Source organism: Antechinus flavipes, chromosome 6, assembly GCF_016432865.1.
Source record: "Antechinus flavipes isolate AdamAnt ecotype Samford, QLD, Australia chromosome 6, AdamAnt_v2, whole genome shotgun sequence".
In the NCBI taxonomy this organism is placed as follows: domain Eukaryota; kingdom Metazoa; phylum Chordata; class Mammalia; order Dasyuromorphia; family Dasyuridae; genus Antechinus; species Antechinus flavipes.
The window spans coordinates 87,924,204-87,941,058 of NC_067403.1; the positions used below are offsets into that span (position 1 = coordinate 87,924,204).

The following is a 16,855-nucleotide window of genomic DNA, read 5'->3' on the forward strand; positions in this document are numbered from 1 at the left end:
CAATGTGTACATTTTTATTAAGAATATTTTAATAAGTTATACAAAAATATAAACATTAGACTTTTTTAAAGAGAATAATTTACTTCAGTAAAGTTTGATTATCAAAGGTTGAACCACAAAACCCTGATAATGAAAAAGTCTTGCTTACATTTTTCATCTTCAATTGTATAATATATATACAATAATATATGTGTATAATCAATACATCTTGATTATATCTTTCATCCTTTTCTTCAGCCTGCATACCATTATAATAACATGTGTCTACAAAGTTTCCTTGTTGAAATATCATTGCTCAAGAATGATTGTAAATCATCTTTTCTTTATAGCTTTCCTTTCTTGGTCTTCTTTTGGAGCACAAAATAACTCATGTATTGGCCTCACACTAATGAACACTACTATACTAATGTCTATATGAATGAAGAAAATGCTTTCTAATAACATATTTACTTGTCCAGAGGTCACCATGTTTGGGGGCTAGGACGTGTTCGCTCCCCATCATTCTTCATGTCCGAGTAGGGCACTCCTTTTCCCTCAAGAGATGGATTCTAACTCCCTTGGTGCTCATTGCCCCGTGGTGGGAGCTGTTTCATTTTCTCTCAAGATTGTCCGGCACCCAGGGACATGGAGCCTGGAAACAGAGATGGGCAATGTCTTTTCCATTTCCAATTGATCAGCTTTTTGGTTCTTGGATTTTGTCTGGCATCTTTAGAAAGCTTCCTGGTGGAGCATATAGGGCACTGGTTTTGGAACAGAGGAGACATAGATTCAAGTCCACAGATACTCACTAGTTATCTTGATTCTGGGAAAGCCCCTTAACCTGCCTGGGCCTCAGTTTCCTTATCTTTAAAGTAAGTCTTGGACTGTTTGGCTTCTGAGGTCCGTGCTTCTCTGACGTAGGCCACATGTGACTCTGAGTCCTCGCCTCGCTGCTGCTGGGCCGGAAGGACACTGTAAGCCGCCCCACTCCTTGGTGAAAGTGCCCCCTGCGTGTTTGTCCATCACTGTCTGAAGTGTAGCATGAACTCTAAGTTACTTCTGCTGCCTTCTCTCTTCCAGTTGGTCGTGTTCCGAGTTTGACTTGAACGAGATCCGCCTGATCGTTTACCAGGATTGTGAAAGAAGGGGCCGACAAGTTTTGTTTGACTCTAAAGCAGTCCGGAAGATGGAGGAATCAGCAGCTCAGGTACACAGTGCTCATCTGGCTTTTGTGGAGCTCCTTTTGTTCTTTGGCCATCTCTGTAATCAGTTAGGTGTTGCTCTGGTTGCCTGCTTTGGCTCTTCTCAAAAGACTTATTGAGCCGGGAACAGGGACCCGTAGGAAACAGTTGGCAAAATTGTTTGGTACATCAAGGGTCTGTGATGGAATGGGTGTAAGTATTCTTTCCACCCAGGTCACAGGCCCTGTCACTTAGCAGACAGGCCTCAAGAGTTATTGAGGAGAAAGAGCCACCCCTTTGAAAAAGACCTTAAATAGACTGGTCACTTGATAGTCAAGAGGCTGTTAAGAGATTGTGCGTGAAGTCTTTGCTGTTAGATAGGACCTGTTATAGTCCTAGTGACTTAGACTTTGAAAAGTCATCGTCACTTTCAAGCCATATTTATACATTAGAATAGGATTTGAATGGATATAAACATTATTCATATTATAAGAATTCAGATGAATCAAGGCAGGCTTCATGGAGGACTTGGATCCTGAACTCAACTCTAAAGAGTGTGGATGGATAGAGGATAAAGGAAGGACATCCAGGTATGGGGAACAGAATGAGTTTGAAGCTGATGGTGAGGACATTGCTATGATTAAGGTGAAGAGTCTGTATTGGGAATTACAATAGAGGGGCAGAGAATAGTTAATGAGGCCAGAGTGGAGAGCCTTTAAAACCAAGCCAAGTGGTTAGAATTTGATGTGGTTAGCCAAAGAAAGGCACTAATGTTTTTTGAGCAGAAGAGCTCTATGATAAAATTCATGTTTTAGTAAGATTATTCTAGTGCCTAGTACTATTTATGCAGGATATATTGAAAGTAAGAGGCCAGAGCCTAGGAAACTTAATAGAGAGCTGTTGAAATAACCTAAGCATGAGATGATCAAGGCCTTGATTAAGGTAGAGCTAAAGACAGGACAGGACAGTATCCATGAAAATGGAGTTCCTAAATATTTGAAGGTTTTTTCAATGTAAGATTGATGACTGAGTGGGTTAAAGAAAATCACTGTTTTGAGTTGTGAAAATGGCACACCCCTGTTACATATGTAAATGACTCTGAAGGCAAAAGATGAGGAATTTAGTTTTGGACTTTAGATTTTAGACCTGCTTAATTTGAAGAGCCAGTGGAAAACTCTGGGTCTGAGAAAGTCCTTATGTACTTAAATGACACAAGTGAAACACTTTGACTTTTGCTTGTTTTAATATCTTTATTTTTCTCTCGATGCGGTTATATTGTAGAGTTGCCCTCTTAAATTATTATTATCAGTAAATCAGAATCATAAGATTAGAGTTTTAGATCTGATAAGTCCTTATAGGTATTCTAGTCCAAGACCTTCTTTTTAACAAAGAAGGAAACTGGGGTCCAGGAAGCAAAAGAGATTTGGTTAAAACAGATAAGAACCCTGGGTCTAAATTCAGCCCCCGTTTCTTCCTAATTATCACTCACTGAGATCCAGTGAACTCCTGACAGGTGGGTGATGCAGCGACAGCCCTCCTGACTCCCATTTTTACATTTCTGGCTCTTTTGGATCTTCTGCTGTAATAGAACTGACAGCTTCTGTCTCTTTCTCTAGAAGTAAGCTGACAGTATCATCCCCACACTGGTCTTCTTTGGGTTTTTTGATCTCCAGAAGAGGAAAAGAGCCCATCAGACAGACCTGGTTTCCCAAAGCCTGTACTCAGCTTCTCAGATTCCCAGCTTTGGAGCCAAATAAATATTTTGCTGTGGTGAAAAAGAACTGTTAGGCTTGGGGGTTACTTCTACTCTAGATAAAAACCATTCATTCTTTCAGGAAGGAAGTATTTTGGTTTAAAGGACTACTCCTATTAGGTGTATTCCACTTCACTTTAAAATAAAATTCTAGCATTTAGCTAATCATTAAAAAAAAAAAAAAAAAAAAAAAGACCTGGACTTTCTTGAGTGAAAATCAGTAAAGGAAAGGAAATCTCTAAGCTGAATCACAGTGGGTTTTGACTGTAGCTTTTTCTCCAGAGCAAGGCTCACCAGGATTGGACCTTTCTCTTTGTGAGTGAGAGATCATTTAACATTATTTTCCATTTTCCTGAAAGATGGGAACTTAGCTGCACACCCACACAGTTCATCAATGGGGTTCCTTAGAGACAGGCGAAGACAACAAAACAAAATAACTTGAGCATTGTAAAAATGACAAGAGGCTCCAATATATTTAGTGAAATGAAGACTTCTGGGAAGGACCTTCATCCACCTCCCACTTACAACACTAACCAGCCCACTGAGACTTCGAGAAGCCCAGGGTTTACCTAAGATCACAAGTGAATGGTACCCCCAGGTCTCCTGCTTTTAGCTTGCTGTTCTTAACATGGTACCACTGTCCAGTTCAGAACATTTTTATAGTAAGTGCTTTGTGTAAGGTCTCTGTACTGTGTGCCTTGGAAGTATAAGGGAAGGTTGTCAGGTGAGTCTGAATCTTCTCCTGCCCAGCCCCTTAAAGAGATTTGCACCCTTTAAGAGGTGACTCCATTCTTCCATATGGAGCCTGGTGTACCTGAGTCTAGGTGTATCATCATGTATATGCCAATTAATTACCGAGACCAGAGGAACATCAATGACTGGGGGGGATGGTAGATTTGGGGAAAGGCCTTATTGGAAGTAGCTGTAGAATTGAGCCTTGGAGATTTGAAAAGAGAGTTTTGATTTTGTATTCCCAGAGCCTAACGCCTGGTGCTGAGTAGGTAAGGTATAAATGCTAGTTGAGTTGAATGAGAAGTAGAAGGTGAAGAAGGTAAACATTACCCTGGGGAATGGATTTTGCCAAGGTGCCAAAAAAGGTGGGAGTTGGATTGTCATGGATAGGGACCTGAAAAGTAGTCTAGTCCAGTTGGAACTTGAGTCATAGAAGTAATGTGAAATTATTCTATTAAGATATGTAAAAGAGTCAAACTGAAGGGCTTTACATGAGCTTTGGAGCTGATATATTAAGAAGCTTCTTGATCCAAGAGTTAAATTGGTCACATCTGCCTCCCCTAGTGCCCCTTTACTTCTCATAGACTAGTTGATATTCACCTTATAAAATACATGTTTTTGTCTTAAAGGTGGTGGAGTGGATTTTAAAATGTTCTGTAGTCAAAGCCTTTCAGACAGTGAGGCAAGTGTGAATTTCTATTATAAATTAGGCTCCCTGAAGTGCTGGCTGTTACTAGCATAAGTGAAAAAAAGTGGTGACTCAACTGGAAGATGTTCAGAGGAGCCCAGCTTCTGGAGCCAGTGCTGGAAAGCACTCTTTAGGTCCTACCTTCCCTCCTGAGTGGCACATGACTGCTTAATTATGTGCTTAGAAATGCCTAAGGAGAGTCAGGTGAGAGAGTAGACAAGCCATCTCTGCTTACAATAGACTACAGATCAAAAGTTGCCTAAAACCCAGCAGATAAGCAGGTGGCCTACTAGTTAGAGAATTGGTTTGGCTGTCTGAAAGCCATGGGTTCACATTCTGCCCCTGACATACACTGACTGTGATTCTGATTGAGTCAGTTAAAATTTCAATGCCCCCAGGTTGCTCTGGTAGAGGGAATTTCCTCACTGGACCAAAATTGAAATCAGCTATTAGAGGAGAGAGTGAGGGTTTTGAGGTGGGTAGGGGGAATGAGAAGGTGAGAGGAGGAGATAGGAAAAAGATGACTACTAATTTAAAAAATTTGTTTTGCTTTCATAAAAATTAGCGATAGAATTGGGTTTTACATAATCAATATTAAGCCCAGTTACTTTAAAAATATCAACACTTTTTAGGTGTTCATTTTTAAATTTTAGTTAAATCATTAATACTTTTTTTTGACTCAACACATATTGATCTTGCCCAATTCCTGATCATTACACATTCTCTAAAGCCATCCTCATCACTAATATTGCAAATGCAGTATTGATGATTTCTCCTAGCATCAGTTCCTCCAGAATGTTTTATTATTGAAGGCACTTCCAGGTTGCAAAGATGAGCTGATGAACCTGGCTGGCTTCAGGATCTGATTTCTCTCTGTGTGTCCCTAGAGAACTGAGGATGTCCTCATTAAGATGCCAGTCAAGTGCTGCCAGGCCCGGCACAGCAGCAGCAGCAGCAGTAGCAGCAGCAGCAGCAGCAGTGACAGCACCCCCTCCCCTCACTCGTCAGTGGGCTCCCTCCACGGCAAGGAGCCGCTGCCCAAGTACCAGGTAAGCAGAGCCCAGCACGAAGCCGCACACTAAAGGAGTTTGGGCAAAAATAGCTCCTCCTGACCCAGCAGCCCCAACCTCCTCCTCCTCTTCTTTTTTTTAGTGAGACAGGTGGGGCTAAGTGACTTGCCCAGGGTCACACAGCTAGGAAGCAAGAAGTGTCTGAAGCTGGATTTGATCTCCTGCCCTGGGGTTGGGGCTTTATCTATGGGGCCATTTTGCTGCCCCACCTGGATGTCTTTAGGACTGGGTCAGCCACACATCTGAGCTTTGCCTCCTGATTCCAGATTTACATTGATGGAGAGTATGAGTACCCCAGCTTTGGGGTGCAAGTAGGACAAGTGTCTTCCTTATTTCATCTCTATCCCCATAGAGAGTGGCAGGGATTCCTAGTTGGGTCAGGAAAGTCCCCCAGAGTACCTCAAGTGCACATAAACTTTCACTACCTGGCGGTGCCCAGTCCTGGAAAGGAAGTGCTTGATACAGCAGGGAGCTGGTAGACATCCAGGGGAAGCAGAAGAACACACAGAATTTAGCAAGCATTTATTAAACACCTGCTGTGGGCAAAGCCCTGGAGAAACAAGACAAAGGAGTTACCCTTCAAAATCTCAGAGCTGGAAGAGGCCTTGGATGTCAGCAGAGATGGAAACGCAAGCCCAGGGGGGCATGGGTTGGATGACATAATACTGAAGCTTTGCAAATCACAGAGCACTGTCTAGGCACTGTCCTGGGGCAAGCTGGGATCGGAACCCACCTCCTCAGCTCCACTCCAGGGCTTTTCCCTGCTCCTGGCCCTGCAAAGATTTGCATTCTGCTGGGACTAGCAGCCCTTACATAAGGAACAACTAGAGAATTTGAGATGGGAGGAAGCCTTCCCATGGAGTGTGGGAGTGTCACGGAGAGGAGCTGAATAGGAAAGGAAAATTAAAATTCAGGAAAGTCCAGTAGAGTAAATGATGGGAGGCAGGAGATGGAGTGTTGGTCAGATGACTGTCTAATTAGCATTGTCAGGGAGCCCAAGGGTTAAAGGATCAGAGACAAGGCTTTTGTTTGGTTTTGCCTGGGAGAGGGGTCCCGACTCCTGCAGCCCTAGCAGTGGTTGACTACATCCAGGGCAGGCTCTCTGGTTTTTATTGGGCTGACTGCCCTTGCCCTGTGGGTCTACAAATTTTCTGTAGTTGGGAAAATAGGTGGGATGATATTTCAGTTGGGCAAGGGAAGGAAAGAGATGGGCCTGGCTGTGCAAGGTTTGCAATGAAATGGAGGAGGGTAGGAATTAGTGATGGAGAGTGTTAACCTTCCGGTTAGGCTCAGAGGACAGTGTTGGGGTGAGCAATAACTAACCAAAGGACAGTCTGCTGAAGGGAAGTGAATGGACTGGGGCTTTTTTTCACAGTTCTCCTGCACCCTTCCTTTATCAAAGGGAAACTGAGTTTTAAAAGGTTAGACTTGGATGTCATCTGAGCCTAAATGGTGAAGAAACCAGAGTTTCACTTAGACTTGCACTGTCCATTATTAAGTAGGCATTGTTTATACTACATATTTATTTGGATCTGATTAAGATGATGTAAATGCTTTATTATGTTCAGCTAAAGTGTTGCCTCCAACACAGATTCCCTAGTTGTTATTGCCTTCCCTTCTGAAATTAATTCATATATTTTTTTGCAATGGCTCATCTGTGCTTTCTCCCTTCCTCCTACCGTCCTTCCCCACAGAAAGTCAGCCCCTTGAGGGTAGGGACGTGTGTGTGTGTGTGTGTGTGTGTGTGTGTGTGTGTGTGTGTGTGTGTCTCCCATGCCTATTAAATATCCTTGCATGTAGCAGATATTTGTCAAATGATTAATACTTGTTTCCCTCAGCCGGAGGACTACTCAGATAAAATGCATGTGTTATCTGGTAGAGGCTGGAACAGCATTTTTGTTTTTGTTTTTTAAATTGTTACTGTTTTATAACTGTAACTTTCTATGCTTGGCTTTAGAGACAACTTTGGTGTTTAAAAGAAACAGGTTTTTTTGGAGTTGAGAGGTACAAAAACTAGAGATTAGAGAGATTGTAAATGATTAATCAAGGAGAGATGAGGATGTTCCAAACTTAGATCACACGGTTCATTTAACTAGTAGTAGATCGACATGGCCAGAGTGAATTGTTCAATTGCACATGTGAAATAGAGTCCCCCAAGTACTTTTTGGGGATTTTGTTTGTTCATATTGAAATGGACTATAATTCTTTTCTAAACCAAGAAGCAGTTTGCAGTAAGAGTAACCTTGGCCTAGTGATAGATATTTGTTGGGGAAGAATAACAGTCAAAGATCTGTTATATAGATTACTATTTATTTTAGCAACAAGATAAAACAACCACTATTGTTTTCTTTGCTATGATTCTGTAAATTCTCTTTTCTTTCCTGATTCCCCTAGCCTACCTTTTGTTTAGCCATAATGTAAATAGTCTAATAAAAGACATCAATATTTAAGAAGTAGAATGACCTTGTGCCAAGTTCATGAGGATAGAAATAGGAATTAGATTCCATGCATTAAACAGTATGCAACCTGTGGGTAGCTTGTTTGGGGTTCAAAGCCATGGGTCATTCCAGGATGAAATCAAGAAGCTCTCTCCATTTGTACTCTCCATTTGTATCTCAAATGCTTGCTGAATCCTGAAGAGACCTGCCAGTCTGACTCAATATCCTTTTAAATGATGTTCAGTGCTGGAACAATTTAATAAAGGTATTCCGGCACTAAGTTGAAGAGTTTCCAAAAACTGAAAATTATTAAAATGAATAGATTTTGCCACATCATTTCAATATGGAAAGGAATCTATTGATCAAGGCATTGGGTGGTAACTTAATTGGTTTTGGTATATCTGCAAGTCTGAAGAGTTTGATCCACATGGATGGGTCCTTTTCTACTCTTAAGTGACCAGAAAATCTCCTCCATAAGGCCAGAGATTAAGAGGAAGTTGTGTCAGGGAAGATGTAGCTTGAACCTCACTTTGGCAGCTTTGCCATTTTACAGGGTGACCAAAAAAAAAAAAAAAAAAAAAAACTAAGCTAATCCATGTTGCAGAGGGAAGGAGAAATGGTTCTATCATAAGATTGAGGCATCTAAGTGGCATAATGAATGGAGCACTGGATCTTGCAATCAGAAAAACTCATCTCCCTGTGCCATGGTTCAAGCTCTGATAACTCACTAATCTGAAACATTTCCAATGTGGGTCCAATTTTGGGCCATGATGGATCCAGCCTAATTAGGCACAAGAAGGCTCAGAAGAAAAGACTGACCACTGGATAATGAATATTTTGGCTTTACTACCTTCTGAAACCTAACTGAGGTATGGAAGAATGATCAAGATCTTATTGCTGAAGAAATACCAATATTTTAAAATCACCTTCTTCATCTCCACATAAGTCTTCTGATGTCTTTTGCTTTTACTTCTTAAACATTTTTTAAAATTTCTTGCTATTTCTTAAAGTAGCACCTGCCCTTTGGAATTAAATCCTCCTTATATCTTCTCTGAACCAACATACAAACAAAAAATAACCAAAACAGTCATTGACAATAACTGCACATTCTTTCCCTCATTCTTCTCCCTCTGTCCACAGAAAGAGGTATGTTTAATAATCTGTTCTCTGTAACCATGATTGGTTATAGCCAGGTGCGTGGTGCAGTGGATAAAACATTAGGCTTAGAATCAGGAAGCTTGTCTCACATGTGTACTTGCCTACTAGCTGGTAACCAAAGGCAGATCTTTTAACCTCAGCTGTAAAATAGTCTAATAATAGTACCTACCTCGAAGAGTTGTGAGATTTGCAGACTTTAATGTATATATAAATATGTATATATTTATAATGTATATAAATTTATCATCATCATCATCACTACAGTTTAACTTTGTCTTTATTTTTTCCCCACTGTATATAACTATAGTCATTATACAGATTGTTCTTTTAGATCTCTTCCTCTGACTCTATCACTTAGCATAAATCTCGTTCTTCACTGAATTCTTCTCATTTAGCATTTCTTACTGCACAATAACATTTTGTTACGTTTGTCAGTCTGTTCAGTTATTTCTTAATCAGTGGGCATCCCTTTTGTTTTGTGCTGTTATGAATATTTTGGTATGTACAAAATGTTTCTTTTTCTCTTTGATCTTTGTAGCGTTAAGAGTTATACACCATTTTGAAGTGTTAAAAGTATAGCAGAGAGAACAAATGAAAAACCTCTCATAGAATTTCTAGATGGAAATATAATGATTCTTTTTTCTCAATATAAAATTGTTGTTGAAATTAAGAAATTTGATAAATTCTTTTAATTCCTCTGGAAGGTAAAGTTTTTGCAGAGAAAAAAAGGCATGAAATTGGTGTTGAGAACAAACTTGAAGAATTTGAAAGATTTCATAAGATGATCAGAACTGACTTACAGAAATAGTCATTATTTCTTCTTGGCCAACAATAAAGGATTGGATAAAATTGTGGTGCTCCTGGCAAAGTAGAGAGAAAGCAACTGATCTGGAAGGCCTGAATTCATATCCTGTCTTCAGATACTATATGTCTCAAGTCCAGTGTTTCTACCTTTCCTTATTTTCCTCATCCATCAAATGAGCATAATAATAGCACTTTCCTCCCACGGTTGTTAGAATAAAATAAGGTAAAATAAGGTAGCATGTTAAAGTGCTTTGTAAACCTTTTTTGTTACATAAGTGCTAATAACCCTGCTGTTATTGTTGCTATTGTCATATCATCTTCTACTACATATCGATTGAGTTTCTTTTCTTCTTTGTGCTTGTAGTATACAAGACCAGCTTCTGATGTCAATATGCTAGGGGAAATGATGTTTGGTTCCGTGGCAATGAGTTACAAAGGCTCTACCTTAAAAATCCATTATATACGGTAAGTTTCTAGCCTGTGTCTCAGGGAATGAGACGTAGGAGTATGATGTTGAATTCTGAATAAATTTTGACAAGTATTTGATTTGTTTTCCCCCTTTCAGTTCTCCACCACAGCTGATGATTAGTAAGGTCTTCTCTGCTAAGATGGGCAGCTTCTGTGGAAGTACTAACAAGTAAGTAGGGGAGTTTCCCCTCCCTCTTGATAACTGCTTTTTTGTTTTTAATAGTATTTTATTTTTCCAAATGCATACAAAGATGTCTTTTAATACTCACCTTTGCAAAGCCTTGTGTTCCAAATCCCGCCCCCCTCCAACAAGACAGCAATCTAATAAAGGTTAAACACGTACAATTCTTCTAAACATATTTCTGTATTTGTCATGCTGCACAAGAAATATCAAATCAAAAGAGGAAAAAAACATTGGGGGGGTGGGAAGCAAGAAAATAACAAAAAGTTGAAAATACTATGCTTTGATTCACATTCAGTGTCCATAGTTTTCTCTCTCTCTGGGCACTTTTCATCAAAAGTCTCTTGGAATTGCCATGAATCACTTCATTATTGAAAAGAGCCAAGTCCATCACAATTATTGATTACTACTTTAAAAGGAAAAAATGTTTTTGTTTGAAAGTAATTTATCTTCAAATTGACAAAGTTTTTCATGCTGAAAAACACTCTCAGATGAGAAAGAGATTAATTTACATTTGGCCTTAGAAGTCACCTACTAAATTTAGAGTGAGTATAAAGGGTTCTTTTATGTTTTTTAGGGATCTTGATGACTACAGATGAGTGAATGTCCAAACTTTGGGTCTGTTTCATCACCTTTTTATCCTTACATAGATAATAGCTATCTTTCTCCATGGGAAGTAGAAAATGGAGAAAGAAAAGAGGGCTATGTTGTGTTCCTTCAAATTGCCACATTACCTCTTCTTTGTCATCTTTAGTTTGTATGAAAACCATTTCTGCCAACTCTCAATATTCTTGAATGTATGTTCTTAAATAAGAATAATACTAACTTACATTCATGCAATGTCCTACAGTTTTCAAAGCACTCAATGATATTATCTTGTTTGATCCTTCTAGCATCCTTTTAAGGTAGATAGGATAAGTAATAATGTCTCCATTGTACAGATGAAAACAAATCTTGTGCAAAGTCATACAACTTGTAAGTGGCAAAGTCAGGTCTTTTCACTTTTAAATACACCTGACTGGTTCTTGTTGTGTGTGGAATTTTCCTTTCCCTCTTATATATAGTCTGTCCTTTAATTTAAAGGATTTTGTTTGTTTGTTTGTTTGTTTTTAATCTATGCCATTGGAGAGGATTGATTTGTCCAGTCCCGCATTTCTTAAGGTATACTGCCCCACACTTCATATGTATACTGTCCCATATTTCAAAAAATTTAAAGCTTGAATAATGTCAGGAAAGGCCATATGTCAAATAAGGTATGGCAAATGAAAGCTGAATTAAATTATTAAAATCTTGGAACTACATAGAAAAGGTTTTTGTTTTTAACCAAATATTGTTTCTACCAGCATGGTTTCCATAATAAGATGAACATTTTTTTCTGTTGTATACTGCAAAACTTAAAAACTTTTTAATCATCATTCTGTCTTTTATTTTTTTGAAAATAGTTTTTTATTTTTCCAAATGCATGTAAAGATGGAATACAAAACTTTGTGTTCTAAATTTTTCTCCCTCCCTCCTTTACTTTCACCCTCCCCAAGAAAGCAAGCAATTTCATGTAGGTTAAACATATTTCCATATTTGTCATGTTGTATATGAAAAAAAATCAAATTAAAAAGGGGAGAAAAACCTTGAAAAAAGAAAAAAATTAACAAAAAAGGTGAAAATACTTTGCTTCGATCCACATTTCATCTTCATAGTTCTCTCTGTGAATGTAATTGGCATTTTCCATCTTTTGGATTTTTGGAGTCTTTTGGAATTGCTTTGAATAACCACATTGTTGAGATAAGTTGATCATCACATAATCTTGTTATTACTGTATACAATATACTCCTAGTTCTGCTCATTTCACTCAGCATCAGTTCGTGTAAGTCTTAATAGGCTTTTCTGAAATCAGCATGCTCATCATTTAGTTTTAGAAAAATATAATATTCCATTACATTCATATATTATAACTTATTCAGACATTCACCAATTGACGAGTATCCACTCATTTTCCACTTCCTTGGCACTACGTTTTTGCACATATGGGTCCTTTCCCTTTTTTATATATTTTGGGATACATTCCCAGCAGTGACACTGCTAAATCAAAGGGCATGCATAGTTTCATAGTCCATTGGGTATAATTCCAAATTGCTCTCCAGAATGGTTGAATCATTTCACAATTCCACTAACAAAGCATTAGTGTTCCAGTTTTTCTACATCCCCTCCAACATTTATCATTATTTTTTCCTGTCATCTTTAGATATCTTTTCTAATTTGGATGTTCACAATTGAGAATAAATTGCCTTTTAAAGTTGGAACAGTAAAGTAAATTAATCCTTTGTTATGTGAATATTTAACTTTTAATAAATGACAGGTAGCTTTAACCATTAGGATTTTTAAAACTTGCTGTTTTTTGTACTTTTAATGGTTTATTCAATCAGGACTTTCTTATTTTTGGTAATTAATTTTCTATTAGATAGTGAAATTTTGAGGTTAACTCTTAATATGATTTGGATGACTATAGTCTTATGTTTTAATTTTTAGCTAAAATGATTTTGAACCTTTTTGTGATAGTATTCTAGACAGCTTGATAATTAAGAAATATATTTAAGACATTTACTCCTCATACACTTCTCTAAGGTCTTGATTACAACATTTGTAGAATTGTGAGTCATTATGGCACTGGGAACTCCTCAAGTCTGATCATTAGTTGGTGAAATTGTTTTGGCCTTAGCAGTCTAAGGAGTGGACATAATTTTAAAAATACCACAGTTCTTTGTTGTCAGTAGTCTTTGGCACTAAACCACTTATGGTCATAACTTTTTACAAAGAAAACCAGAGGAAATGAAGAATACAAGGAGCTGATAGCTTCTCTTTGGAGACGTGAATAGAGCAGTTGATTTTATTATAAAACAACAACAAAAGAACCCACCTGTAAATTTCTGAGACTCTTCTTGGCTTATGATGTCTTGTGAAGACTGTTCCTGCATTGATAGCTATTGTTAAGAATAAAGAGGGAATAGCTAGCATTTATATAGCATTTTGAGGTTTGCAGGGTCCTCTTTTTTAATCTCATAACATTTATCTCATTTTTAACCTCATAACAACTATGGGAGGTAGATAGTGTTATTATTTGCATTTTAAGAAAGAGCAAGAAAGACTTACAATGAATTTTGTTGTGAGAAATTCAGAAAACTCTATTAAGTAATTTTAATGGATTGTCCAAAAGGCACTTAATAAGAATATTTGTTTGATTGAGAATAGGTTGCAACATTGCCCATATTACCAATTAAGAATTAGGATAAAGGATGTTATCCAAGACAATCACAACCAGAGAATGAAATGGATCAGTCATATGGTGAGAGGGAGAGAGGGATAACCAATGGAAAGCCCACATATGCTCTATTAGTATCCATTTTCTCTTAGGAGATCGATCTAAAGAACAGCTTCTTCACGATGAGCAGACATCTTGGGGATTTATAGGAGGACATAGACAAGAGTCATAGAAGATGATGCCTGGGTTACATTTAGGACTTCTGAAGAATGTTGTTAGTGAGATCACTTCTCCAGTCAAATTATTGAAGTTTAAAAATCCTTCAGGAAATTTATACCATAAGACACATTTCTAAAACCAGAGTTTTGTCATTCAGTCCTCTGTAGGATGATGGGAGAATGGTTTCTGTATTGCTTAATTTTTAAGCCAGTCTTTCTATTGTGCCCTAAAAAATCCTTTAAAAATAATTCATTTTTGTTTCCATTTGGTAGAGGTGAGACTTGAGTCATTTATCAAAGGGATTTTTAATTAGCAATAGCAGTACCTGCCAGAATCAATATTAAATGTTTAGTGAATTGAATCATTAAATTTAATTGATATTAGTGATTCCCTTGACTTCCTTAAAAAACAAAAAGTGTTAGCAACTTTCATTTTTATCCTAGACGTTTCTCTTGACATTTTTTTTCTCTTTCTTCCTTTTTTCCCTCTTTGGTTTTTAGTTTGCAAGACAGCTTTGAATACATCAACCAAGATCCTAATTTGGGAAAATTGAGCTCGAATCAAAATAGTTTGGGTCCCTGTCGTGCTGGGAATAACTTAGGTAAAACCCAGAGCAATAACAATGAAAGAACATTTGTAATTACTGATATGTCCTTTGTGTGTGTATGTGTGTGTGCTGTGTTCATTTTTGTTTTTTGGTTTGCATTGGGTTTTTTGTATGTTTGTTTCTGCTTTGTCTTTAACCCGTGATTATTTTTTGATACGTTCTGTTCGCCCGTTCCATGTGTCCCGGTCTCCAGGTGTGCTCCAGGTGTGCAGCAGCAAGCTGCTGCAGGGGTTGGCAGAAGGAGGACCTCTCCGGCTCACCCGCAGCGCTTCTTTCTTTGCAGGTTTGTGTGGAATGCTGAGTTCGGTATGGCCCACACATATACTAAAAATCCCATGACTATTCTTAGCTGAGAATCTCCTTGTGAAGCCTCACTAGCAACGCAAAGGGCTCTCAGGGCTGTAGAATCTGGTGCTGAATATGCTAAGTATAAGACGTTTCCTAAACTCCACTACCAGGGGATCTTTATTGTCTATTTCTCAGCTGATGCCCCCAAATTAGCTGTTTTTTAAAACAGATTTTTGAGCCCTTAGGGTTTCTAAGAGGCTTGTGTTTTCTGATTTCTGCTCTATGAACTGTTAAGTTTGCTGCTTTATCTTCTATCCACTAGTCACTTGCATTCTCATTTAATATAGATTTTCCACACAAATCATTGCTAATAAGAGCATGGGAATCTCATCTTTCTCTTTTCTTCACCACGTTAGATGTCTGCCAGTAGCTATTTAAATAGTGCTTATGTGAGTTCCTTGGTTCTTCCCATATAGACTGACTTGGGTCTTGACTGGTAGGTGCTCTTGCTAATGTTGTGTGTGGCAGGGACATCACTACAGTTCATCTTGGACTGTTGATACCAAATTGCAGAGGGCCTTTGCCACTAGCATAAAGGGTTCATTTATGAAGGGCCACCCTCTTTGGAATGGGGGTTCATTTTGCAGTCTGCCCAACACTCTGGGTAATGGGGATCCTAATGAAAGTGACACCCTCCTCCTCCTCAGAGTGTGGCTTGCATGTTGACATACTTTTACAATTTGTGAATATAAACATACTTTGGGAAATGTATAATATTCCTTCAGAGTCCTTAACTTTTGGCATGTTGTCAGAGTTGTGAGTGGCAGAATCTGCTCTGCCTTCTTACCCATCTGTATCTCCAGGTGAGATCAGTAACATGTTTCTAGAAGTCTCTCCTGCTCTGAAGACTTCATTTCTCAAGTTATCCCATAATGAAAGAGAGACACAGAAACAGAGGAAAACTTTATTTTTTTAATTGGCAGATATTTTCCTCTCCCTTTCTGTTTTTCTTTTCTTTTCCTTCATACATAATGGCTATTGAAATGGTAAAAATTATTCCAAAGCATTTAGAAGGTACAGTTGCCTGCTTCTTGGGATGATGAGAACATCTAAGTATGTCCGCCTGGAAGAAAATGAAATTGGAACCAAAGGGGAGCTGTATTATAGAGTGACTTCTTTGGCTCACACTGTGATCACGCTTTCTCTGTTTCTGCCAGTGGCCAATCTTGTGGTATACTTTTGGTTTGCTGACAGCGCTAAGTCCTCCTGACAGTTCGGCATCATTCTAGGGACTATAAAAGCCATCTTGCCTACGGAGGTGGCCGTCGTGCAGGGGGGATTGTGATGACATGTCTCTGCCTTCGTTTCAGCACACAGCACTCCTGTTGATATGCCTAGCAGAGGCCAGAATGAAGACAGGGACAGTGGGATTGCCCGATCAGGTATGTACATTTCCTTTTGTTGGTTGATTAGTAATAAATTATGATTAAAAAATACTGTAAGGTTACAAACTGCTTTAACATTGACAGTATTATTTTCTTCATTTTAAGAAAGTAGATGAGAAAACTGAGGCTCAGAGGTTCAATAACCTGCTTGGTTCGATATGTCTGGTTAACATAGAATTGGACTCAACTCAAGTCTTCTGTTATTTCCACTGTTTCAAGCTGCTTTCCTATTACATATACTTCTGGTAGCTGAGGGATGTAGATTGGTAATTACTAAAGCTCTTCAGTTTACTGTCACCTTTCCATACAGATGAATGAGTGGATTACCAAAAAAAAAAAAAAAAAACCTAAACATTTATTAGGTACTAACTGTGCTAAAATCCAGAGATTCTAACACAAAAGTAAAACCAGGTCTATCCCCAAAGATAGACCTAATAGAGAAGGACAACAGGTAGACTAAAGGATGCCAGAGATGGGCATTTTGACATGGAAAGTTATAGGAATATGAGGATCTTGATGAACCTCTTCCAGTATTGATGGCCATACTGTATTGATTAGTGTCCCTTAGTGACAAGGTGGTTAGTTAGAAGA

General features: G+C 38.4%; 1 protein-coding gene across 3 annotated transcripts in view; it reads left to right on the forward strand.

The window, feature by feature from the left end:
- FNIP2 (folliculin interacting protein 2) overlaps positions 1-16,855 on the forward strand; it is a 136,320-nt gene that overhangs the window by 59,379 nt on the left and 60,086 nt on the right. Inside the window, exons 2-8 of one of the 3 annotated variants that reach the window (XM_051965741.1) lie at positions 1,060-1,186; positions 5,221-5,382; positions 10,168-10,268; positions 10,369-10,440; positions 14,425-14,525; positions 14,725-14,814; positions 16,190-16,261. In XM_051965741.1, coding sequence (XP_051821701.1) covers positions 1,060-1,186; positions 5,221-5,382; positions 10,168-10,268; positions 10,369-10,440; positions 14,425-14,525; positions 14,725-14,814; positions 16,190-16,261 — 725 coding nt within the window. Of the gene's footprint in view, positions 1-1,059; positions 1,187-5,220; positions 5,383-10,167; positions 10,269-10,368; positions 10,441-14,424; positions 14,526-14,724; positions 14,815-16,189; positions 16,262-16,855 lie in introns of those variants that run through there. The other 2 variants (XM_051965742.1, XM_051965743.1) reach the window with 2 other exon arrangements.